The sequence below is a fragment of the Agelaius phoeniceus genome, chromosome 1, assembly GCF_051311805.1.
Source record: "Agelaius phoeniceus isolate bAgePho1 chromosome 1, bAgePho1.hap1, whole genome shotgun sequence".
In the NCBI taxonomy this organism is placed as follows: Eukaryota; Metazoa; Chordata; class Aves; order Passeriformes; family Icteridae; genus Agelaius; species Agelaius phoeniceus.
Window position 1 is genome coordinate 114,898,380 of NC_135265.1, and position 25,497 is coordinate 114,923,876.

The following is a 25,497-nucleotide window of genomic DNA, read 5'->3' on the forward strand; positions in this document are numbered from 1 at the left end:
AAAGGCTTTCTTAAAGTCCAGATTACCAAATTTCACAGCCTTTCCTTCATTCACTAAGGAGGTCACTCTGTCATAGAAGAAGATCGAGTTGGTCAAGCAGGACCTGCCTGTCATAAGGTCACGATGGCTGAGACTGTGTGTGTGTGCTGTGTGATGGTACTCGAGGTGACCTGTGCCATCACCTTCCCTGGCAGGTAGACCAGGCCTGCAGTTACCTGGATCCTCCTTCCAACCCTTCTTGTGGATTTGTGTTACATTTGCTAATTTCCAGTCAAATGGGACCTGTCCAGTTAGCTGGGACTTCCTGTAAATGATGGAAAGAGGTTTGGGGAGCACTTCTGCCAGCTCCCTGGGTACCCTTAGGTGAATCCCATCAAGCCCCATATGTGTGTCTCTTTGCTGTAGCAGGTTGCTGGTCCTTTCCCCTTGGATTGTAGGGGCTTCATTCTGCTCCCTGTCTCTGTTTCACATCTCAGGGGGCTGGAAGATCAACTGGTTGTACTATTAGAGACTGAGGCAAAGATGGCAGTAAGTACCTCAACCTTTCCCTCTGTCTTTGCCAGCTCTGTTTGTGGCACTCATGGTTGCTTGCACTCCCTCAACCCCTCAGAGCTTCTTCTGTATATGGGGGGAGCTTGGCCACCATTGGTTCTGGCCCTGTGTCCTGTCACCTGCTGTGGCTCAAGATGTGGGTTCCTGGGGGACTGTCTCTGCTATCCCGAATTCCTTTGGGAAAATTCCCCCTGTACCACACGGCAGCATTCAGCTGCTGATTGTGCCAATGCCAGAGCAGCTCACCTTGGCCACTTGACTGCTGCTTTTTGTTACACCATCTTTAAATCCATTGAGCAGATGGGAACTAGGAAAATATGGAATGCCAGCATAGTGAAGGAAAAACTGGTAAAAGTTGTCAGAAACTGCGAGGAGAAATGCAGAAAGAAAGAACATTTCCAAAGCTTTATAAAATTGTAGGAGACAGTGGCAAATACCTGAGTCATGTGCAGTTCTCATTAATACCTCCAGGATGGCATTTTCCAGGCAGTGGTTAAAGTCAGTGAGAGATTTATAAGGGACAGAGTCAGAACATCCCATTGCAATCACCCAGCTTGTCTATACAGCACTGGCCAATGTTTAGAGCTGAGTGAATAATTAATTTCAGTTTCCTGACATATTCCTGCAGGGCAAAAAAATATGTAAAACTTTGTTGCAAAAAATTAAAAACTGGTCAAAATTAATTAATGCTAAAATTACCTGCAAGAGGGGAGTACTTCATTCTGTCTATATAGATCTTAAAAATAAATCATGTAAGTGACATTTCTAAAGCTGAAATGCATCTCACTTAGTTTCACTTGCCTGTATTCTACACATTTGTTCTAACATGATGGCTTAAGCATCTGCTGCAGAAAGGGAGTGATGGTTACCTTCTCTCTTCATTTGGACATTTATCTTAAAATGAAATTAGTTAACCTCAGAGAGTACCTGCTGTTTTCTTTGAAGGAAATTGTCTTATTATATAGACTTATTTTAGATAGGCCAAGTTGAGTAAGTGAATTTTATGCCCTGTTCATTTCGGTTTTGATAAACAAGGTAATTTTAAAATAAAATGCAGCTAAATTTGCTTGATTTAATAGAAATCTTAAAAGAGTTATGGCTAATACAAGTGTGCTTTTTTCAGGAACTAAAATATTCAATCATTTTCCTCAATGCATCAAGAACTAAATTAAATTCAGTTCAAGTTAAAAAGTTTAGAAAATATATCTAACTCCAAATGAATAGCTACCAGTGATGAAGTTTAAATCTATCTGGAAAGCTGTTTCAAAGCTTAAGGATACTTGGTTTTTCTTTTAAATATTAGAGATTCACACTGTTTTCTGGCTAAATTTGTCAAAATTTAACTTCTTGGAATTGAATTTTGTCCACTTTTGACTGCTAGTTTGGATAGCTCTCTTACACCAAATTTCTACTGCTTTTGAAAGTATTTATGACAATAAGAAAATCAGTATGCCTTTGACAGGTTAAATAGATTATTCTGCTTGATTCACTGAAAGGAAGGCTTTCCAGTGATTTACTAACTCTCACAAATCTTTTCAGAGTACTCTTCAATTTAGCACCCTACTTCTTCAAGTGTCATAATTGGAAATTGTATTTGCATAATCTCTGAAATCTTGTTTTCTTCCAGATAAATCATGGAAATACTAAAGAGCATAAGCTTATTAACTGGCTTCACTGCATTGAGATGTGCTTGAAAATATTCTCTTTTTACAGCTACACTTGGAGACATACAAGTTAGACATTTTATTATCCCATTATTATATTTGATTATAGTGTCTTAATCAAAATATCATACAATGATATGCATTTCTGAAGTTGAAGAAAATTACATTCATCCTATTTTCTTTGCCTGTTAAACCAGATCTCAGACTTGGACTGTTATTCAATCAATCCAACAATCAAGCTGCATCAGATGGGATTGAATCTGTCCAAAGTGATAGCTGTCTTATATTTGTTTGTGTTTTATTGCTGGTTTTGCTTGACTTTTAAATCTCTTTTGTTTGATATAATTTATGATTACAGCTTTGGTTGTGGCTGATGACACTGATCTATATAGCAGTCCTTTTGCATTTTATTAAATACATTTTAAAGTCTGATTGAAATGTCTTTACCTGGTTGGCAGAATGTTCACAGCTACTGACCATTATAAAATGCCCCTATTCTTTCCTACTCCTGTTGCTTTTTTATGCATAGAAATCTTGTTTCAAAAGGATTTCTTTCCAGTTAAACTAAGATTATTAACATAACACCAGTGCAGGGCAAATATATTTTGGGGTTTTTTACTACCCCTATTCTTTCACTGATTCTTCACCAATCTTGTTGAAGACTATGATAAATGTGGGTTATCAGAAATCTCAAATGATTCATTCATTATAATCTATGTTAATTTTTTCATGCAGAGATAAAAATTTTCAATGAATTTATAGCTGAGAATTTAACATAATCCAAAATCATGCTTGCAGAAATGTGAGTCTAGAAGGAAATTCAGGGTTGGCTTTTTCAGATGCATGAAAACCCCTGTTTTTAAATAAGCATTTTTAAAGAAGCATGCAGCACACTACAAGGCAGTGAGGGCACAGTCAGAGGCACTGTCCATCCTTCCACTGAGCTGAGCCAAGACAGTACTGCTATCAGTGCTACTTACCACCCAATATTTCCACCTCTGAAGGCTGCTTGCACAGTGACATTTGCTCTGTCCAAATGTTTATTTAGTTTAAGCAGTTAATTTCATTAGTGATTTGGGCTTTTTCACTTGGTCTACCTCGATAAAATTTTGCTGGAGCTGATTTTGTGGTTGTTCTGGCCCAACTGAAAAGGTGATAATGTCCATCTAAGAGAAGGCAGTGATGTGACAACCATTTGGGACAGGGTGGAGAGGTTCTGTTCACACTGTTCTCTCTTTCCAGGAATGTTTACACACTGTTTCTGATTGGGGTCATTGTTACAGGGGGCCTTTATTTTGCCTACCTGTGTTAAAACTGCTTTGTTTTCAGTGGAGTTTCTGCAGATTAACAAGTGAGATCAAAATAATCAGGCAGCAAATCAATAGGTTTGCTAAGCTTAATAGAAAAGGTCCTTTATCTAGACACCCTGACTCCTTTTCCAATAAAAGCCTATTAAAATGATACTAACATTAGCAGTATGGGAAATCACTTGTGCATACAGGTTGATGAAATGAAGCATATGGTGTGTCTTGACTTGCCATTTTCAGTTCTTCTGGGAATATCATCATTAACCAACCATCAAGTCTCAGTACCAAGCCTGTAAAATGATTGGCATTTATAAAGGTAAATATTGCACAGTGACTGTTCAAATGCTTCTTCTGTTACAAGAGCTATTGCAGCTGCTGCAGATAGTGATATGTTGCCAGCACTGTCACAGAAGAGTACTGAATAAAGTCATAATAAACTGGGTCATAGATTCAAAGAAAAGGCTCAAAACGTGAGTCCCTGGAAAAGAAAGAAACATTTGAAGAAAATCTGAAAAAGAGTTAAGAAAAAAACCCCAAACTTTAAATATTCTGAAAGGATTGCTGGAATTACTGTTATAAAGGAATTTTTTAGTCCATATTTTTTTAGCCAAGAAGTATGAAAAGTACCAGTTCTGGTTTTGCTAGGGCAGCTCTTCTGGGTCACAGAGGATGTATGGCTCTACCATTGTCAGTCTTAGCTGCTCAGACTGGGAGAATATATTTCTTTCTCCAGGCAATGTTAATTAAGAAAATTTAGTGGACTGTACATACATACAAATTGCTTTAATGCTATTCTGAGAAAATTCAATATAAGCTCTGCTGAATTAGACAAAATGTATTATTATCAATATTTAAGGTGACTTCTCAGTTCAAACCTAATTTGCTAGTAGTAACTAAAAAACAATTAACATTTTTTTCCCTAGGGGAAAATGATGAAGATAAATTTCATATTCTATAGGTTTGCTTATGTTCTGTGTTTTTTCTTCCTCTCTCTTTCTCTTTCTGCAGAATTAACCCTCCAGTAATTTCAAAGGTCCCCATTTGTAAGTCAAATAAAAGGTAGAATATGATGTGATGTACAAGACCTGTCAACAACTCGAGTATTTAGAAAATTTTATGCCTAATCCATGGTCTCAGATGAATCTACAAAAATATTAGCTAAATTATTAATAATAATTGAATTTCATAAAATTAGAATGAAATATATGTCATAATCTCCCTGTTTGCAGACAGCTTGAGAGAAGAAAAGTGAATTAAGTTTAGCAAATAAATTATCTCTAGCTAATTGTTTTTAGCTCTAAGAATTATGGTTGCTGCTCTTTCTCTGTTCTTTTTTGGTCTCTTGACTAAAATGAAGCTCATTACACTGCATAGATTTTCAAATGTACACATAAAGAGAAAATGTTATCTTGTCTATGAGGTGAGTTTATCCCAGATGACACAATTTCTAGTCTATTTAATAGTTCCTTAACTTGCATTTTATTAGATGTTTGAATAATCTGCAGATTTGTCCATGGATTTTTGAGATTTTACATTCTCTAAAGTGAGCTTGTTAAAATGGCACATTGACAAACCATAGTGTGTCTTACACAAACCAAACATCAAGCTTTTCACAGATGTTTTTTCCATCAAAATGTACTTATTTTCGTAGGAAAAAGGAATTGGAAAACATTTTGTCTTAACTATACTTGCTTTTATCTGTGGCTGGATCCTCCAGGTCATAGATAACCCATAGCACATACTGCCCCTGATTTATTAAGTCACTAAGTTAATCAGTGCTATAAGTTTGTTATCCATCAAACTTGATGCAAGTCAGACCCAACTATTCTTCTGGGGACAGCACAAGACTAGAAGCAGCAGATTATTGTCTGTAGTTTTCCAATATTCCTAACTCTCCTTTCCAAGGGTGGATCACTGACAACAGATTTTTCTGGAGATGCTGATGACCATGCCACTAAATTAGTCATTCCCTGGAAAACTCTTTTCTCTAAAAAAGAAATTATTCTAACAAGTATCTGACAAGAGCTTTCTCATGTGTTTCCAGTAAAATAATTGTGCTTGTTTCAGCTGGGGTAGAATTAATTTTCTTCCCAGCGGCTGGTATGGGGCTGTGTTTTGGATTTGTGCTGAACAGAGTTGATAATACAGAGATGTTTTTGTTACCACTGAGCAGGGCTTGCACAGAGCCAAGGCCTTTCCTGCTTTTTGTGCTGCCACACTGGTGAGGGGGCTGGGGGTGCTTGGGAGGGTGGGAGGAGACACAGCCAGGACAGGTGACCCCAGCTGACCAAAGGGATATTCCAGACCTTGTGGCATCATGCTCAGTATAGAAAGGCAGGGGAGAAGGAGGACGTGGGACACTTGGAGTGATGGCATTTGTCTTCCTAAGCAACCTCTGCAAGCTCCGGGGCCCTGCTCTTCTGGAGATGGCTGAACACCTGCCTACCCATGGAAAGCATTGAATCAATTCCTTGTTTTGCTCTGCTTGTGTGCATGGCTGCTGCTTTCTCTATTAAACTTTATCTCAACCCAAAAATTTTCTAGCTTTTACCATTCTCATTCTCTTCTTGATCTTGCTGGTGAGGGGGTGAGCGAGCAGCTCTGTAGGGCTTGGATAATGCCTGGGGTTAAACCTCAACAATCATGCATTACTATAAGCATTATCATTTGCAAGAACTAGCAGCAATTTTAGGGTAAATTTGCACATTTTGTGAACTTAAATTTTTTTTTTTTTTACTGACAGACACAGGGGTCTTACTTCAGGTTTCTTACTTCAGTCTGTGTTTTTCAGTCATCTCCTAACTGCATGTATTTTTAATACATTTCATTTAATAAGTGTAACAAATTCATTTTATTCAGACATGATGGTATAACTTTACCAATCCAATTAAAGCTGGAATAAAGGAGTGATCAAATTAATATCACAATTAATGTAAATTAAGAGTTCAAGTTAATGGTATTCAATCATCAAATTAGTCCAATAGGTAATAAAATAAAATTATTGTGTTGACACTAAACCTTAATTTTTTGATATAGCTAAGGAAAACATGAAGAGGAGCCTCTTTTCCTGCAGTTCTGCACTCCTTCTAGAATTTCAGCTCTTCTAATGTATTTGCTCTGCTGTTAGATTCAGTAAGCCACTGATAACCTTGACTCCTTGTGAGGAAATATAGATATTCAAATGCCTCTTTCAGATTTTTTCCTTCATATCATTGTCTCATTTTCCCATTTCACATGACAGCTTAAGAGTGATAATGCTGATGTGTTGATTAGATGGTACATTGTAGCAGTTTTTGACTAACATGACCTTTCTGTCTACAAGTTACAGAGTAATCAGTATCAGGTTGATTATTATTTTTAGGACACTGTTAAAGGTGTGGTTCACAAATACACACTTTCAAATTCACATGTACAGATATTAATGAAAAATGAGGAACAAAAATTGAAGAACAAATTTAAAATTTTTCTGTTTCTGGGGATTCTTTTTAATTGAATGGTCATATCTAATCTGCAAATTTAAGCTCAATATTTGAGCTTATGCTGTGTCTTATTAAATTGCAAGCTTGTTAGGCTCATCTTTGTGACACAAATCTTTCATAAGTTCTTCAGCTGGAAGACTTTTCCAGGAAAGAAATTATAAGTGGTGGAGAAAGAGAACTGCTATTCTTTGTTTCACCTCTGCATAAACCTTTAAGGGTTGCTCTGGCAGAGCAACTTCAGTGTTAATTACTTTGGGAAGACTTAAAGACTTCTCAGGACTCAAGTGTTTTCATCGTTATTGCTACCTATTCCCTTCAAAACCATCTTTGCATCTTTAAATCATGCTGGAAATTCCATCACAAATAACACTAGATTTTAACAGTTATCAACCCCAGTAGAAATGAGACGATAATTCATAAATCTATAAAGCAAAAAATGTGGAAAGTCTCTGTGACAAGAATTTAATGTCTGTTTTTCAGCTGAGGTAACACTCACAAATAGCCAGAATCAGATATTGTGAAAGTATTGAATGTCTGATATATCACAATTCTCTTTAGGAATCTTACTTCAGTGTTCTAAACATTGTAAAATTATTGTGGGTTTTTTAACTGATAGAGAATAGCAGAACTTATTTCAAAATAGTTTTATTTAATATTTTTCTTTCCATTCAATTACTTATATTGAAACTAATCCTACAAGTTAATCCAAATCTGGAAAGTTTGTCATTCTTTCTTTAGAGATTCCTTCTGTGATGCTTGTTTCTACCCTTCTCATTCCCTGTATCTCATTCCTGAAATAGCCCTTGGGGTCTATTTTGTTGAGAGTAAGATATTTTTAAAATATATTCCCTGTAGATCATTAAACATCAATTTTGGGAAGGAAAATTTCTCATTAAGCAAGCATAGGCAGCTGATAATCTGTGTGGGCAAAGAGGGGGTTTAGATGTAAATTGCAGAACCACAAAGGGAAGAAATACTTCTTACTGCAGGCATTTAGCATGGTTAAACTTGTCATTTCTGGTTCTGTTGCTATTTATTGAGTTAATAAAAAATCCTGATTTTCTTCTCACTTTCATATTTCAAAATACACTGATAATTTAGTTACATGATTCTGTTTCCATATGACTTCTGATTCTGAATTTTTCAGGTGGATATTTTTCCAGTGGAGGCAGTAGATATTGGTATTCTGCAAAGGATGGTTGTTGAAAAAGGGAGAGGCTCTGACTGGCTTCTGGAGAAGATTATTGTGAAAGAGTCAGCATCTTCAGGGACAGAAACACTGTTTATGGCTCAAACATGGCTTAAAGACAGACATGATGGAAAAAGATCTGCCTCAGTAACTCTGGATGTCACAGGTCAACACTATCTTCAAACTATCATCTGCTAAGAAACTCATTCCAAACTGGAGAATGCAGCTATACAATTTCCTTCTACAAAGAAGTTGTGATTTAAAATATTCCAGTAGAACATTGTCATTATACAGGGAATTAGTGTGTCTGAACACTTTGTGTTTTAATACCATTGAATAACCACAATTTGCCAAAGGATAAATTCTGCTTTGTTACTCCAGATTTAAAATGCTGTAAATGCCAGGAAATTTGTCATATTCCTTTTTTACAAATTCCTACCTCTCCAAGTCTTACTTCTACACCTGCAAACTATTTTTAAGCTTCTAATACCAATTACTTGCTAGGCAGAGTGAAAATGAGGTAAAAAGCAGGGAAAACTCTGTTTAAGCAGTGGAGAAAATGTCTCCATTGTATTCAAGAAGACTAATTTACATTATTTATGCCATACTGTTTGGACAACTTTTGCCAGAATCTGGAGATGTTTTTGACTGACACCATGAGAATAGTCAGGCCACAGAAGAGCAGTTTTGAGGCCACTGCCTGTGGCTCTTTGTCAAGACAGGAAAGGAATGTACACCCTCCTTCCCTCCCTGTGTCATGGCTTCAATCCAGGAATGCATTTCAACACAATCTGGTGTGCAAGCTGGGAGGAACCACAACACACTCCAACCAGATCAGTAGGCACCAAAACCCAGAATGTACCTCTAAGACAGATGTATTTATTCTCCTGCCTCTCAGAGAAATTAATTGACAGTATAGATGAGTCCTTGGATTGCAAAACGTGTTCTAGATTTATTCTTCCTAACTCCCTGGGCATTTGCTGGACATAGCCTCTTGAGACTGAAGAAGATTCTAGTTCAATTGATTTCTTCTGCTGTATGATCTCTAACTTTTGATCATTTGAAACCAGGAAAAAATGAGGAAACTTTTCATATGCAAATACAAATAATTTCAGCTTTGGTTTGGTTTGTATGTTGGGATATCTCTGAAAAAATAAAAAAAGGCAATATTTAGTTCTGTTTCTATCAAACTTCATTGATTAGGACAAATGTTCCTGTGAGTTTCTTTATACAATAATTGGCAAATCTAGTCTTGGTTATGAGGTCAAAAGAAGTCTCATTTTCAGTTCAGGTCACTACCTAATGTTTACAGGCAACTTTGATCTATACCAAATCCCGATGAAATCAGTGGAGACTCATATCTGTGGGAGGAGCATCAGCCTCTAGAATGGGCATTAAAGACATCCAATTAGTGCTCATTCATCCAGAGCATAAATTGTACAAATGAAAGGGAAATACTTTAAAATGAAAAATACTTGAATCTTCCTCTTACTACCATTTTCCTAGTAAATAGCCAGCCTTAGAGACAGTTTATTTAATGGGATGATATTTAGATGATGCTTAAATAGAAAATCACACTGTACATGTCCTAGTTAAATCTTTAATCTAAATGATATAATACTCAGTCAATTGCCTCACTAGACATGAATACAGACCTTTATTATCATATAGACACTGTTCTACAAAAGTATTAATTTTATCTTTTTTAATTAGAAGTTCAGGAGAGGAGGAGTACATCTGCCTGGCCTTTAGGAAGAGAGCAAATGAATTCAGGTATAGCTTCTGTCATTACCTTGACTGTTTTATTAATCAGTTTTGAAATAATAATGTGAGAATATTTTCATCACAATAGTCATTATACTTACTAGTACTGACAATAGTTTCCCCTTTGTAAAAAATGGCAATGAACTTAGGGAGCTGCTCAATACCCAGGTGACATGCTTATAAAATAATGTTCCCCATGTAGAACAAGGCATGTCTTAGAAATTTTATATCAGATAACTTTGTTTATATATGAAAACAGAAACATCCTTAATATTTTTTCCTTTTTATTTTCCTTATTTTATTTGTTCAGAAGGCAGATGGAGGATTTATTTCACAAAGCATCAAGAAGAAACAAAATCAGAATTTGAAAAGTTGTCAGAAAATATATCCAAGATGGTTATGGTTTTTTATGGAAGCAACGGCAAGTCAAATCCAGTTTCCATGGAAAACAAAGTGGAACATCAGACTGAGAACCAAATAACATATGATGTAAAATAATATATAGATTTGCCTATATTTAAATTTCCTTTGAGTTTCATTTTAAAGAGAAATAATAGCGTAGTGCTGTAAATATTGTTTTTAGTGTTTGTATTACTGTTTAAACATCCAAGAAAATCAGAGCTGAAGTTTTCAGTCGCATACCATATTTTATTTTTAATTTCTGGCTTTCTCAAGTTCATGATGATCAAGCATATTCCTTTTTTCCCCAACAAATAGTCATAGTTAATAATGCATATCATTTAAAATGACATTAAGGTTACTTATTCACATTAGAAATCATTGGTGTATGTAATTTGAATTTGATAGATCAATTACAACGAATGCCCCTAGAGGATAAAGCTAAAATGTCCTTAAGTGCCTACAGTCAACCTGGTTCTGCTGCTTTTGAAGTGAATGGCACTTCTAGCACCAAGCTTGATGCAAATGGGTTCAGGATTGTGCTGACTCCTTTAGAGCCAGCTTCCTCTCTTCCTGTAAACTATGCATTTATCTGCACACCTCCGTTTGGATGCTAACTCATTGTTTTGTTGATTCCTAGATACATTTGCCATCTGATTTGGGAACGCTTTATAAAGTGAGGCTTGGTCTCCAGAGTTTGGAAATCAACATATCCCAGTTGTCTCTTCATCACTTTAAAATACAGAACACATCAACCCTGGATACCTTTAGTCTCACCATAAATAAAACACTTCCTCTTTCTCCTAATGGAGATATATGGGTTGAATTCCCTATACAGTGGCCATTAAAAGAAGCACTTTCTGGTAGGTATAAATCTACTTCAAAGCAGTAGAGTGGTTCAGGAGGTTAACATGTCCTAGTATTACAGTAGAAACCTTTATCAAAACAGAAATTTTTATTGTCTTTATTTAATGATTCATAGAGACTGGATAAGAAGTTAAAAGGTATGAAGGAAAATATTACCCACTCAGCTTAATTTCTGTACCATAAAGTGGGAAATTCAATATTCACTTGATTGCACAAAAGCATTATTATATGCTAGAAAGAACAGTTTATAAGAAATATTCTTTTCTTGCACTGTTGTAATATTTTTATTCTCTTTTGTTTAGTCCTCAGCTGCTCATATTGCTGACATTAACAACATGATTTTTTATAGTTCATTTACTATTAAGTGATTTTGTTGTTTGTTTGCACTTTCCAAACAAATATTCTCAGTAAATAACAGCTCAAAACTACATATAAGCTTCAGCTTTATTACCTTTATATACTCCAAATATTTATGCCTCCTAAAATTAGCTCAACAATTCTTACATTTGTCACCTTGGTTAAGTAAAATAAAAGAAATCTTTTCACCTAAAATCCACCCTGTTCCCTAATGTAATACTTACTGAATGCTACCATATGATGGAACAAATACTAACTTAATTAACAGACCAAATAATGATACTTAATATTCAAATAATTTGTCCCTGGGTTTTATGCAGAAGACAAATTAATTATTTGGGTAAAAAATAAGTCAGCTCATCTAAAGTGGGCTGAAGTAGACATAAAATGAACTACCCCAAAACACTTTGGATTTGAACTTATGGCCCAGTTTCAGTGAGGTCTCTGATTGCATCCAGAAATATGTGAATGATCTCAGTAGAAGTAACAGAGGTTGAAGTTTGGGGTTATTTTGCATATTTTGGCTGCAACTGAAAATCTAATATTTGTATCTAGGCTTTAAATTTTATATTGCTTGGAGGTGTTATTTTCACTTGGCCACTTACACAGTATGGGTACAGAATAAGCCTCAATGGCTTTCATCTCCTACACACAAGATTGAAACAAAGAGGATCTTCAGATTAACATAAAGCACATGAGTGCACCCCTTGCAAAGGACTGATCACTGTCAAATGCAGAAGTATTCAGGATACAGGTCCAAGCCCAGAGAAATGAGGAGAGAAAGATGCAGCATGGGTGATAAAGGAGGGATGAGACTGGAGTCCTTATGACCTTGGCTCTGGCTCTGTCACTGACCTCTTAGTTGAAAAAATAATTTCCCCATTCGTTGCTTTTTTTTTTTTTTTCTTTCCTGGTAATATTTTTGTTCTTTGCATCTATTCTGAAATCAAGAGACAAAAGACATCACAAACAAGGAATAGGTGTTATATTATCTATAAGTTTAGGTAAAAGAACAATCAAATTAAATAGCTAATTTCTGTGGTTTTTATTTTTTTCCACCCATGCTTTAGATATTTTCAAGGAGGGATTTGTAACCAGTGAAGGAAAAAAAAAACTAGGACACTGATTCCCCCAAATCTTTGCCATTTATGTCCAAGAGAGCTTTAAGCAGCTCCACAGCAGGTGGTACACATGGAGTTCAAAGTGATCTTTAGAGACAAATTTACTCGCAATTTATTGTGAAAACCAGATATGCTTTTTGACAGCTTTCTAAACCTAATTTATTTTCTCCCTTTTATCAGCTAAAAGCAAAACCAGTATTGTATTAATTGGAATGGAAAGCAGCTAATCACACTCACCATAACCAGAAGCCATGTGATGTTAAATTTCAGATACAGCTCTGTCATTCTTAGAGTGCCTTAGTATTTTATCTCAGTTATATTTTCCTTTTTTACAAAAAGTATGCTTGGGATTGTGATGAAGCATTTGCTAATGGCTAATTGAAGCTATCAAAATGCAGTTGATAGAGTACAGACCCTTGAGATCTGGCAGTGCACACTTGTGCCTTTGGGTGTATTAATGAGCAGAGGCCTCCAGCTGAGTATATACATAAGTAGTTTCCCTTTAGTGTACCTTCCTTTGAGATGTTTACACCTCAGGAATCCCCAGGGATGACATGGTGCTGTCTGTCTCCTCTCACACACAGGGCTGTTCAGAAGGTCAGTTTTGCACTACTGTAGTTTTTAAGGCAAAACAATTAAATATTGAGAAGGCAAAACCCCCCTATTTTACTACTTTCAAGCTGATTATTCCCATAAATTTAACAGAGAGCCATAGAGCCATAATTCATATCAATCTTATGAAATAATTAGAATTTTATAAAATTAATGGAGTTGTAACATTCATATATATTACCCTTGTTGTATGTAATTTCTTTTCAGAGATCCCCTTAATCTTTCCCTTTCTAATTTATTCAGTACACTAAAGAGATAAAAGCTTGGTGGCTACATTTGTGATCTGGTCACACTACCCAAACAAAGACCACTATTTAAGCATTTTAGGCCTCGTACCCTTGCCCACATTAATATCCCTCCATTGCCCTCCTCTGTACAATGGGCTCTCCCAGTGCTATCCACTGTATGATTTAATCCAAGGTTCAGGAATGCAGCCTCTCCACTTGACTCCAGTGCATCAGGGCCATGATGAGTCACAGACCTGACTTGTCTTGGACTCCCCTGGAACCTCCAGCCATGATAGGCAGAGGATGGCCCAGTCAGCTCATGCCTGAGCCACATGTTATGTGCATCTTTCCCAAGTTCTCTCTCTGCCCTCCTCTCCTGCACAGACTTTGGACCTATGTTGTAGCCTTGTTCTCATTCCTTCTCTGGCCCTTTCTCCGTCTACCCCCAGCTCAATCCCTGGATGGATCCCAGGTCTTTTTCATTGTTTGCTGCATCTGGGACTCTGGACAGCTCTGCCTGCCTCATGCAGATGCTGCAGAACGGGGTCAGAGAGGCACTGTCTGAGCTGGGGCTGTGCTCAGCTTCTACCTTGTCCACTCTTGTGGGGCAGGTCCACTCTTGCTGTTCTTTGACACAGTGATCCAAGAATTAAACCTTCCAAATGCAATTCTTTCACTTTTTTTGGGCTGGTCCAGCCTCACTTCTCAAATTTCAGATCTGGGAGATGGTGGCAAAACAATTATGAAGGAAAAATGGCAAAAATTTTGGGTTTTGCTGTTATTTTGAAGAGCTTGAATTTAATTACATCTGACTGTAGAATGCCATGTTGTCAAATTGCCGTGCAAGGTTGTGGCACAGTCTTAACAAGTTCTCTTTTTACTTGATATTGCAGTGGTTACATATCATCTAACAGTATTTTCAAGAAATATTTTGAATGAGAGAAATTTAGTGCATATGACTGCATGTATCTATGGTACTCATGGTGACACAGGAGACAGATCCCTTCTCCAGTCATTGCAGAATGTACAGCAGGGAGAGAAAAACGAGGTACTCTGTCTTAAAGTATTTTAAAATTTACCCTTTAATACATTCTTGTACTTCCTACATATTATTTTCAAATTTCTCCATACAACTAAGAAACATGGTTTTCTATTACAATACTGAATAATTTTATTTTAGTCATTTCCAGTTATGGTGGATGCTGTTGACTTGGGAGAACTGGAAAAAATTCTTCTTTCGATCAGCAGTAAAACAGGTAAAATGCTTTTACTTTCTAAACTCAGTCATGTAAATCACACAGCTAGCATCCCATTAGAGGCAACAAAGTCCCTGCCAGAGTTAAATCCTAGTTAAGTCCTTTTGGCTATTTTTTCTAAAGGGTAGTGTTTTATAAAGCAAAATTCTACATTTCGACAAATTAAAATCCTGGGATCTAAAGGTTATAACATTTTTGCATCAAGAAAGTAAATGAAGATGAATATAATTATATTCTGCACTTAATACATGCTCTACTAATAAGTTATCTAGGAGAATAATTATTACTCAAGTAAGAAATTGGTATTGTTTAATTTTCCTTCTGTGATTCAATTATTTTCACTGTTTTCCCACCAGTTCAGTTTTCTCCCTGTGACATTCAGAGGCAATTTTTACCTCTGTTTGACATTCAGCAAGTTTTGTCACTGAACTTCCTTAAAATTGTCTTGACCTCAACATCTCTCTGCTTTATCTGTAGGATAGCTATCGTGCTACTAATTCAAAGAATTAATTATAAACTTTTTTGTAATCCATTAATGAAATTTGCTATATAATTGTAAATCATTGCTATGCATTACACTTGACCATTTTCAGACAGTTTTCTAGGGAAGCAAGGGTTCTATGTTTGCACTTTATCTTATTTTTTTTTTGTTTGGTCATCCAGAGGCTCCTCATAAAAACCTTTTAGGCACAGCACCCTATTTCAACCAAGTATGTGAGGTGACATTTGGGCACAAACTCCTTGGCTGGTCACACATCCCGTGCCCAGCACAGGGTCACCCCCAGGGGGATATGGTGTGGGGCTGCAGTTACTCCAGAGGGGAAGGGAGGGACAGGGATAGCTGCAGCTCAGTGCTTTCGTTTCCCACAGCCTCCGTTGTGGAAGTTAACTGCAGCCATCTGTCTGAGTGACAGTCACTGAATGTGGCCATTGTGTGTAGCCAAAGGGCACCACGGAAAGAACGTGACAGGAGAGACTTTTCCATTCAGGTTTGAAAACACAGTTCACAAAGAAGGGACATTGGGCTCATTGCCTCTCTGTGTGTTATGAAGACAGAATTGAGATGATTTTTAACAGATATTTCTTCCAAAGGAGTTACTTAGATGATAAAACACTTCGGATGAGTAAAGGTGTCCATATTGTAACTAGACCTGTTTGAACTGAGACTAGTTTGGACCAAGACTTTGAACCAAAAATCCCAAATCCCATACAATCTCTTTAAACTCAGATGTACCCTGCAGGATGATCAGTCCAGGCAATGTTCTCTAGTGCATTTATGCTTTCATTGCTTATCAGAGCAAGTTTTTAAGATTAGATGGTACATTGTCCCTTCCTGAATCTTCTGACTCTCTCTATGCACTTATCTTGGCAGGTCATGAGTGTAACACAATGTCTTGGATTCCTCCACAGAAGCCTATTGATATAATTAAAGAGAATTGGATAGTAGCAGAAGAGATTGGAATGCAGTTTGTTGAACAGGGCTGCAGCTACAAATAATAGAAGGGAAAATGAATAGTGTTCATTTTCTCTTATTTTGCCATAGACTGACTAGTGGCAAGATACTCAGGCCATGCAGCTGAAGCCCCAGCCGAAAATTCAACAATTCAATCTATCTTACACTCAGGGAGCAATGTTTCCCAAACAGCAGAGGGGTACAGTGAGCTGCTGAACTGCCTTCCCACCTGCCACCTAATGAGATCCTCTTTGTGCTGCATGTGGAATAGAGCTCCACTCCTCTTGTCAAGTGGTCACTGAGGAGGAGGCAACAGACCTGTATTTCTGCTCTTCCTTCTCAAATGTGCCTGCCCAAGTCATGCTGAAGCTTTTCTGTATGCCTATCCAAGGACAGTGAGGACAACACTCCTTTGCTTCACTAAGACAAAGGAAATGCTTACTCCTAAGTTTCTAAGTTGAGGTTCACAAATAGGAACAAAATAAAAAATCTTGTAGTCATTACAGCACTTTGAACTCAGTTGTTTGCATTCATAAATTAATGAAAAAAATGAAGTTTTCATATAGTAAGAATGCCATCATTACACCAACAACATCCTACCTAATTTCTTGTCATGCAATTGAACACTTTCACTGTGTTCTCTTTCCTTCTTTGCAGACTGCAAACTGGACATTAAAAAATTGCATGTGCAAGAAGCTGCAAAGGAGCATCCTATCTATGTATTTGAAGTGAATGAGTGAGTATATTGTGTAAAGCTAGTAATGTTTTTTAATAGCATAATAATTGAAAACACTGAGCAGACACTGAATTAAAGTAAATGCCATAGAGTGATTCTCTCAATAGATATTTTAAAAATATGCCCATCTTTAGCAGTTCCACATAAATTAATAGGATTTTTTAAAATTAATATATTATTTACTTACCAAAAAACAAATGTGATTCTGTTTTTCAGAGAATTTTCTGTGAATGCAAATAAGCCCAAAATACAGAGAGAAATCCCAAGATCTTTTGTTATTAGAGGAGAGAAACAAAAGAATGACATAGATAACAACTTGAACAAAGAAGGAAGTAAAGTAAAACATTTGAGAGAGTATACTATTAAAGTGTACACAGGTGACAAAAGGGGAGCAGGGACTGATGCCAATGTGCATATTATTTTATTTGGGAATGAGGACAAATCTGAGGTATTTCAACTCTCTCAGTCACTGGAGCATCAAAACCCCTTTGAAAGAGGAAAGGTAAGTACACAGACTTTATAGGTTGTATCCCTTTCTGTACCAGAAAAGCAAACATTAAATCTATGCAAGTTCTTTAGAAAACTTGAGGCATTTATTCTGTTTTCCACATCACTACATGAGTCTCAGCTCACCCTGTGTTTCTTCTTTCCACCAGATTCACCAAGGAACATTTTACTTCTATTTATCTAGCTACCTCTGCTGCTCTTCTGCCTATTAGTCCCAAATATATCTTCACACTGCCTCCCCTTACGTGCCCAGCTCTGTATTTCCTAATTCTGAAATGCACAGCGTGAGTGGTCTGTGCATGTGTGTGCACTACCCTGTGCTCTTGCACACACCTTGAATATCCTGCATGAGAACACATCAGTCTCTTACATCCCATCATTTTACTTTGCCATGGAAACTGGTGCTGCGAGCATCCCTGGATGTATAAGCCTAAAACCAGGAGAAATGGAACCATACACATCAGCCTGATTCTGAGAGCCATCCTGCTTTAGGCTGTTATTCAGAGACCCTTAGTTCAGATACAGATATTTGCATAAGAATGCAGATTCTCTGCATGATGTCCTAGTGCCTCGGCTGGATGTTCTCCTAATTTAATAAACATATTATTCTGGCAAAGAAATTGCTCTGTTTGGTCACCACTTGTGCAAAGGAGTACAATGATGGTTACCCTTAAGTAAAAAAGAAATATATATATTCTCTGTAACTTTCTCTTGTGGAGTTATTGAAAGGTAATGACTAAATAATTAGAACTCCAGGGAGAATATATACCTTAAGAGATCTACCTCATTATCTCCAGCAATATGAATCATCTTTTTACCTGGAAGTAGTCTAAGTTTCTTCAGCCAGGTTATCTGTGAGACAAAGATATTTACCCATGAATTGTCTTCCATACTGAGGAGAACAGTAAATCTAGCTACCTATAGGCACAAGAAGCAAGTAAAAAATGTCTTAAGTGGTACTTCCTTTTGCCTGGTACTACACAGGAGGTGTTATTACCCTTCAAAAAGGAACAGTAGATATGTAGAAATCCTATTAGCAATCCAGCTAAGTCAATGGATAGCCAGTTTTTTTCTAAGACCTAAGTCAAAGGTCTTAGGAAAAACAATTTCTTTCTGAAAATGGTCAATATGAAATAATGGAATATTTTATATTAAAGTATATAATATTTGAGAGGAATAATGGTTAATCTAGTAAAAGCCTTTAATTTTATATTTCTGAATTTTTGTTCACATATCATATACAAAAATATTTTAGAAGACTACACCAGTTGAGGAGTCATGAGACCAAAAATATTTTCACAGTAGATGAAAGTCAAGAAAGAGGTAGGGATTGTCATACTATAAGTTGAAAAGTGAATCTTTTGTGCTGAAACTGAGACCTAATAGGAGAGGATGTATGCCACACATCATCAGTAGGAAAAATAAGCCACATTAGTGGTTCACTTATTCTGAACTTCTACTATTACTCTTGAATTGGTCTCAGAACTGACCTAGACAAATATGTAAGCTTCCAAACATTAGTATTGTATTTTTAATAACTGTATTTTAATATTAAAGGTTGATACCTTCAAGATTAAGACAAAAAACTTAGGCAGCCTACGTTCAATTGAAATTGGCCATGACGGGAAAGGATTTGGTAAGTATTCTGTGTTCAGTAGCCTTGCAAACATCTTAAGGATCTGCCTGACATTTGGAAAGGTGCTTGAAGTCACACCACTGCTACAGCTAGCTAATACAAACCTGTGTATAAATAAGGTCAGCTTTACTGCCCTTGTTTTCACCCTCTCTAGCACATTTCCCTTGACTATACCACAATTCTTTTTCCAAGAGTGATCTAGTTAAAATAAACCTCTGATAGTTTTATCCCTCAAACATGCTCAACTAAACCCCTCATTAGATGTCTTAAATAAGACAATGATTGTCTTGTGGACAATAAGAAAATGGATTGTCAGTAAGACAATTGATTGTCTTGAATTCAATCAATCCAAGACATGATTGAATTTTCAAACTGCGGGCTAAACTTTCCATGATTTGAGCAAGTTTGAGGACTCTGGTCAAAGCATGCTGTAGCTCCCTCTCACACCCACAGATCTCCTCTTGTGAAAGTCTGAGAACACCAATGTGCACCAGGTCCTCCTCTGATGTTAAGTTAGGTTGTGGCTATAGAACATAGCCACACATGATAATGGAAAATGTTTCTGTGAACGGTAACCTTTAGACTCTGAATTTTACAGAAAAATAGAACAGGGCATATAATTTTTTGAGCTTACATTTAATAGTGCTAAAAACCCGTAGGGATGTGCAGAAATCAAGATATATACAGACATACATAGATATACAAACACAAAAACAGAATTTTCAGGGAATGTATAAGTTGAATCAAAAAGGTCTGATTGTATTAAGATACTCTGGTCAGGTGAAGTTTGCTTAACTCATCTCAAAGAAATAAGTTTAGGTTTAATAAAATCTGATTAATCTAAGTTCATGAGGCATAATAAAGTGCCAAAGGCTTTGTCATTTCTAGAATGAACCAAGAAAAATTCTGCAAATAGCAATTCCTATAGCTATTTGGAGAAAGTTGAACCGCTTTTTTATTTTCCTAAGCACCCAGTCATGTCATATATTTCACGGTGTTGAAAACAGAAAAAACACCAAACCTGTTGAAAGATCTATAATAACCAAGATTTTCCTGGTGACTTTCATCTTATTTGTGATAACTGCTATACATGCACACAGTCCAGCTTAGATCTGATCTGGGAAGGGAACTCCACAATGGCCAACTTTTAGTACTGAGAGTTGCACAGAAGTCTGCAGGCGAAATAATAGATTGAACTTTTATTTCCTGAATCCTGATCTATCAACAACATTATTATTTCCCCTCTCTATGTCCTGATCAACATCACATAGCTGCTAATAGTGCCTTCCTAGCACAGCTGGGGTGTGTTGATTCATCTTAGACATGACAACCTTCCTCTAAATATTTCTCTGAAATTCCCTCCAAGTGTCATTTGTCACATCAGCCATCAGCTGTTATCCCCACTGGCTTCCTAAAATGTTACAGTAACTCTTTGGGATGTTTCATCTGTTTGCTAACACATCCTAGCTGCCTCTAGATTTCTCCATACCTGGAGATTTCAGTGAGGTCTGTTGGAGTTTTGTCAATAAAGGATGAAGCGTTAGATTTTAATCTTTTCAAGAGAGCAAACTTGCCTTTCTATTCTTTTGTAAAGTGTCGTGTAAATTTGAGAGGCTGTAAAATTTTATTGCTGATGATCTTGACTCTGATTTAGAGATTTCGTGAAAGGTCATCTATTCCAAGTAGAGTCTATGATATATTAAACCATTCACAAGGTTTCATTAAAAGAGTTTCAAAAGTACTTCACAATATCAATAAATGGATCTTGTGAATTGAAGGTGGAATACTTAGACACCTTCATGGCCTACTTAACCCAGCTATTTTTTTGAAAATGTCATTGAATAAAAAGAAACATTGCTGTACCTTTAGATTTTATCCAAACTGACACAATTTGCAAATATTTTTATATTACATTTTTAGTATGTACAATTAAAATTTAGCATTTATGAATAAAAATATTTTATTGGTTTTTGCCTACTTAGTACTTCATGCAAATATTTGAAAACCAAAATAATTAGATAGGATCTAGTTCTTTATCTCTAGGACACGTAAAGAGTACCAAAATGTTATCAACTACTAGCAGTATGATCCTAATTAGTTTAAAAATGTTTTCATTAAGTATTTGCATTGGCAAAGACAACTAAAGACATAAGTACAGACATTGTATATATAAAATAAACTTTTTGTTTTAAAATATTAATATTTTTATATTTTATGAAATAAAATTCTATATCACAACAATGAAGGTATTTCTTCACACAGCAAAACAGGGGATTAAAGTAGAATATTGAGTATCTTCTTAAAGCTGAAACAAATACGAGTGCTGGCCTAAATGAAAATGCTATTCTGAATCATGACTGCTGGAAAACTAGGGATATGAGAAACATTGAGTTTCACCACTTGGTTCACATCCATATCAATATATTAATTACAAAAGAGTAGTAGAATGCCCACTAGGGGTGAATTCTGAGTGCATTTCCAAGTACCTGAAAGGGCAAAATAGGTTTTCAAGAGTGTGTTCGATATTACCATGCACTCTGTTTCATTTGTCTTACTGTCTGTTCTATCCAATCTGAAAAAATAAGTTAAGTCATAACAAAAATCTCCCATTACATTTTCTGTCAAAAACATCAAAGACCTTCCCTGTAAAACTGAGAGAAGTTGGTAGTAATTTTAATCATTTGTGTTTCAGTTATATTACTGATGTTGAATATACTTGGAAGTACTGAATCACATGGGGTTTGAGAAATGAAATTAGAAACCTTTCTTATGCTGTATTTGTGTTTTGTTTATATTAAATTTGCTCTTTTTTTTCCTTCTACAGCAAGTGGCTGGTTTCTAGAAAAAGTGGAAATCACAGATGCAGCTAGGAATTCAGTGCATTGCTTCAACTGTAACAGGTCAGTAGATCAGTCCATCATCCCTCTGTACATACTGTTTTCTTTTTCACAAATCTCTCAGTTGCTTCTGTCTGGTTTTCTAAGACAGTAATGATTTGATTTTTTTTTAACAATGTTGTGTTCTTATCAGTCCATCCCCAATGACTTTTGAACCCCCTGGCCAACTTGAAACGAACTTGTCAGAAGAATTGCTAGAGGAAGACACTAGATTTTTCCCCTCAATTAAAACTGGATGATTGTAGGAGGGAGAGGCATAATTTAATGCCCTTGCCAAGAGAAAGCATTCAGACATATTTTGAATTCAAGAGGTAGAAGGTGTCTGGTGAACCACCATACAAGCATTAGCACATGAATAGCTCTGGCAAACATATCAGGGATAAGCAAACAGGCATGGAAGGGAATCAGAAAGGAAATCAGTGGAACATGGCAGCATAGATTCAAAACTCATGGAAGAAGTAGTGTATTTTATTGAGCAAGGGCAACAGTAAAACATTAGAATCCTTCTGTTTCAATGTTTGCTTAGTATGGGCCCAAGACACATTCAGCAAATAGGATAAAGATTAATAAAAGCTTCATATAATGTAATGTAGAAGTGTAATGATCTAAATTTAGAAATGTATTTAGGTACTGGGTTGCTTGGGTAAAGGGTACTGTTGTACAAAAGGAGGGTGCACATCAGTCTGCATCAAACTGAAACAACACAGTTTCAGAAACTGGAAATTAAATTGAAGGGTACATTTGGAGTGACTGTTCACTAAAATATATCATTCATAGCTTGAAGAATTTCAGAATAAATAACTGATGCAAACATATTCATGTCCTTCCAAGTGGAAATTAGCTTTTTAATGCATATGGAGAATATAGAAGTGTGAAAATTTACAAGTTCCCTATATCTAGAAAAAGAATGTTACCTGGTAATCTAAAAACAGAAATGGTAGCCAAGAATATTTAATTTTATCCTTTCCTTAAATGTTTCTGTAAACTTGACAATTAATGGAAGCCAAATCCCAGCCCCTGTACCAAAAAAAGGTAACCTTTGAAGTTCTTGGATACTCAGTTGGTCTCTACAGTCTAAATCACTAGAGTGAGGGTGTTACCTCAACAACCTTAAACTTCTTCCAATAACAATAAACTTCCCTTGCTTCAACTTCCTCCAAAGGCATACTCTCTAATCTTCTAGATACCTAAATCTGAGTTAGTGGGCATTAAGCAAAGCTCTTAACCCACAGCATCACTCAGATGTGCAACACAATCCATGACAGGATTTTCAGGATTTGATGCCACTTCACCCCTTTTGCTTGTAAGAGTTTTCAGACCACACCAGTCAGAGGAAGATTCTTGCAGGAGATAGACTGCAGCAAACATTTTTTTCCAGATATTTGTTTTTTTCAATTTTATTTAGAATCTTATAGTAAAAGTGCAAAGGTATATAAGAGACTGGCACAAGAACTGGAATCACATAATTGATGTGGGTGAGTGACTGGCACAGATTGATTCTACATGCACCTGACAAGAACATTTAACTGAGGCTTGGTGGACTATGTGCCTACCTTGAAGTATATAAACCCTACTAAAACTGGAAGTTATTCAGTAGAAGAGATTAGGAGGTTAACCCCAGGGTACTCAGAGACCCAGAGGCTCCTCAGATAGAGGAAACTCTAAGTTCATGGTCCTCTTCCAGCTGAGACATGGAGCTCCTTATGGAACTCCTCGTCTCATGGCCTACAGAGTGAATGGGGAATGGGCTCATTCTCTCACATAAAAAAGACTCCTCCAATACAAAAAACATCTCTAAAAGACATTAATCACTGGGAAACCTGAATCCTTTGCTAACTCATTTAAATGCCTGTTGTCTGGCTTACACATCACACCTTTTCTAGGCTCTGTGACTTCCACATGCAATTTTAGCTGCCAAAATCAGTTATGCTTAGGCCTGGACCTGTTTATCTTCAGCCATATCTGACCTGTTTATCTTCAGCCATATCTCCCAGCTGCTGAATGGTGCAGCTTCAGATGTGAGCTACTTTGATGCTGTACTTATTGTCTGGGAATCTCTCCCACACATGTAGATATCAAATCAGGCAGACCGTCATACACCTTTCAAAGTACAGAAGATTTTTAACTCTCTTTGGAAATTAATACCACTGTATCCATGGTTCCAGTTAAAATCAGTCTACCCAAACTTTGGACTCAGGCCTGTTTCTCATATAATCAACAGTAAAAGCTCCATAGGCTCTTACAGAGCTAGGATTGGGCCCATCATGCAACTCAGTATTTTGTGAACCAACAAACAGATATGGGAAAGACAGAGTTCCTAGAATTAATTACAAGGAGAATAACTTGCTATCACAGAACATGTTTCCCTACTCTAAATTATCCTCATTTTATTGCCATTCTTTAGAGCAATTTACTAGTTACCTATATGACCAAAAAATAAAATTAATTTATATTTAATAAATATATTAATAAAGTTAATTACAATTTAAAATTACACATATGTGAATACTATGTGAAAACAAAAATTTTAAGTCACTATTTTCTTCAGGTTGGCTTTTTTGTCTCTACAAACAAATGTAAAAACTATCCTAGAAAATCAAAGGTGCAGAACCAGGCTCTCACAAATTGTCTGTTTCTTAAGTTTTATATGTGCTGTGTCTATGACAGGTTTTTGTTTTTCCCTTAAGGTGGCTTTCTGAAGATGAAAATGATGGCCTCACCATAGTGCAGCTTTACCCACAGCTGCTTGATTTCTGATTCTTTACAAGTGTGATGCTTCTCCAAATCCATGCTGATTTGATTTTCATGTCTTTTATAATTCTGAAGGCATTGTAATTATTGTGAAGAAAAGTCAAAACAATGTATTAAAAACATCACAGTAAATTAAATATGTCTAATGTGAACACAGAATTCTGATCCTATTATAGATGCTCAAAATCTTTGCATGACAGCGATTTAGATATCAGAAACTTAAATCTGTAACACGGCTCTGTGGACTTGAACTGAGCAATCATAATTGTAGTATGTAGTTACATATGTAGTAACATACTCAAATGTTTGTGTTTCAGTAATGATCTGTGGGTAAGCTAAATTTAGCTCATTTCAAATCTGTCAGTATGTATTCATTTGATGATATTTTTTCATTTTCATAATTTATTAAAATTTAGATCTTTTCAAAATCGTTTTCCAAATAAACTGCAAAACTCTTCAGCCCTATTGAAGTCTTGCTTGGCTTCTCTTAAGTTCATAGCAGAGACTAATAAAGATCTTGTTATTCAGAAGTTCACCCTGTGTTGGTAAGCCTCTCGCTGGCATTTGATTGTAAAATCTTGTAGCTGAGCCAGAACCTCAGCTGAGAACCTTTAGATCCAAAGGGTCTCTTAAGAGAGGCTGTTATCAGTAACACTGCAATAGCTTAGGCAGGCTTAGGCAGCTCCCTGCTCAGCTTGATGATTTTTGCAGTGCCTCTCCTTA

At 36.3% G+C, this 25,497-nt stretch overlaps 1 protein-coding gene across 1 annotated transcript in view; it reads left to right on the forward strand.

The window, feature by feature from the left end:
• The window catches only part of RP1 (RP1 axonemal microtubule associated), a 165,645-nt gene extending 140,744 nt beyond the window's left edge, over nucleotides 1–24,901 (forward strand). Inside the window, exons 47-57 of the mRNA XM_077191277.1 lie at nucleotides 8,150–8,357; nucleotides 9,905–9,964; nucleotides 10,266–10,444; nucleotides 10,995–11,217; nucleotides 14,432–14,586; nucleotides 14,719–14,794; nucleotides 16,905–16,983; nucleotides 17,200–17,485; nucleotides 19,048–19,126; nucleotides 21,951–22,026; nucleotides 24,711–24,901. Coding sequence (XP_077047392.1) covers nucleotides 8,150–8,357; nucleotides 9,905–9,964; nucleotides 10,266–10,444; nucleotides 10,995–11,217; nucleotides 14,432–14,586; nucleotides 14,719–14,794; nucleotides 16,905–16,983; nucleotides 17,200–17,485; nucleotides 19,048–19,126; nucleotides 21,951–22,026; nucleotides 24,711–24,780 — 1,491 coding nt within the window. The 3' untranslated portion in view covers nucleotides 24,781–24,901. The remainder of the gene's footprint in view (nucleotides 1–8,149; nucleotides 8,358–9,904; nucleotides 9,965–10,265; nucleotides 10,445–10,994; nucleotides 11,218–14,431; nucleotides 14,587–14,718; nucleotides 14,795–16,904; nucleotides 16,984–17,199; nucleotides 17,486–19,047; nucleotides 19,127–21,950; nucleotides 22,027–24,710) is intronic.
• Nucleotides 24,902–25,497: the final 596 nt, after the last annotated feature.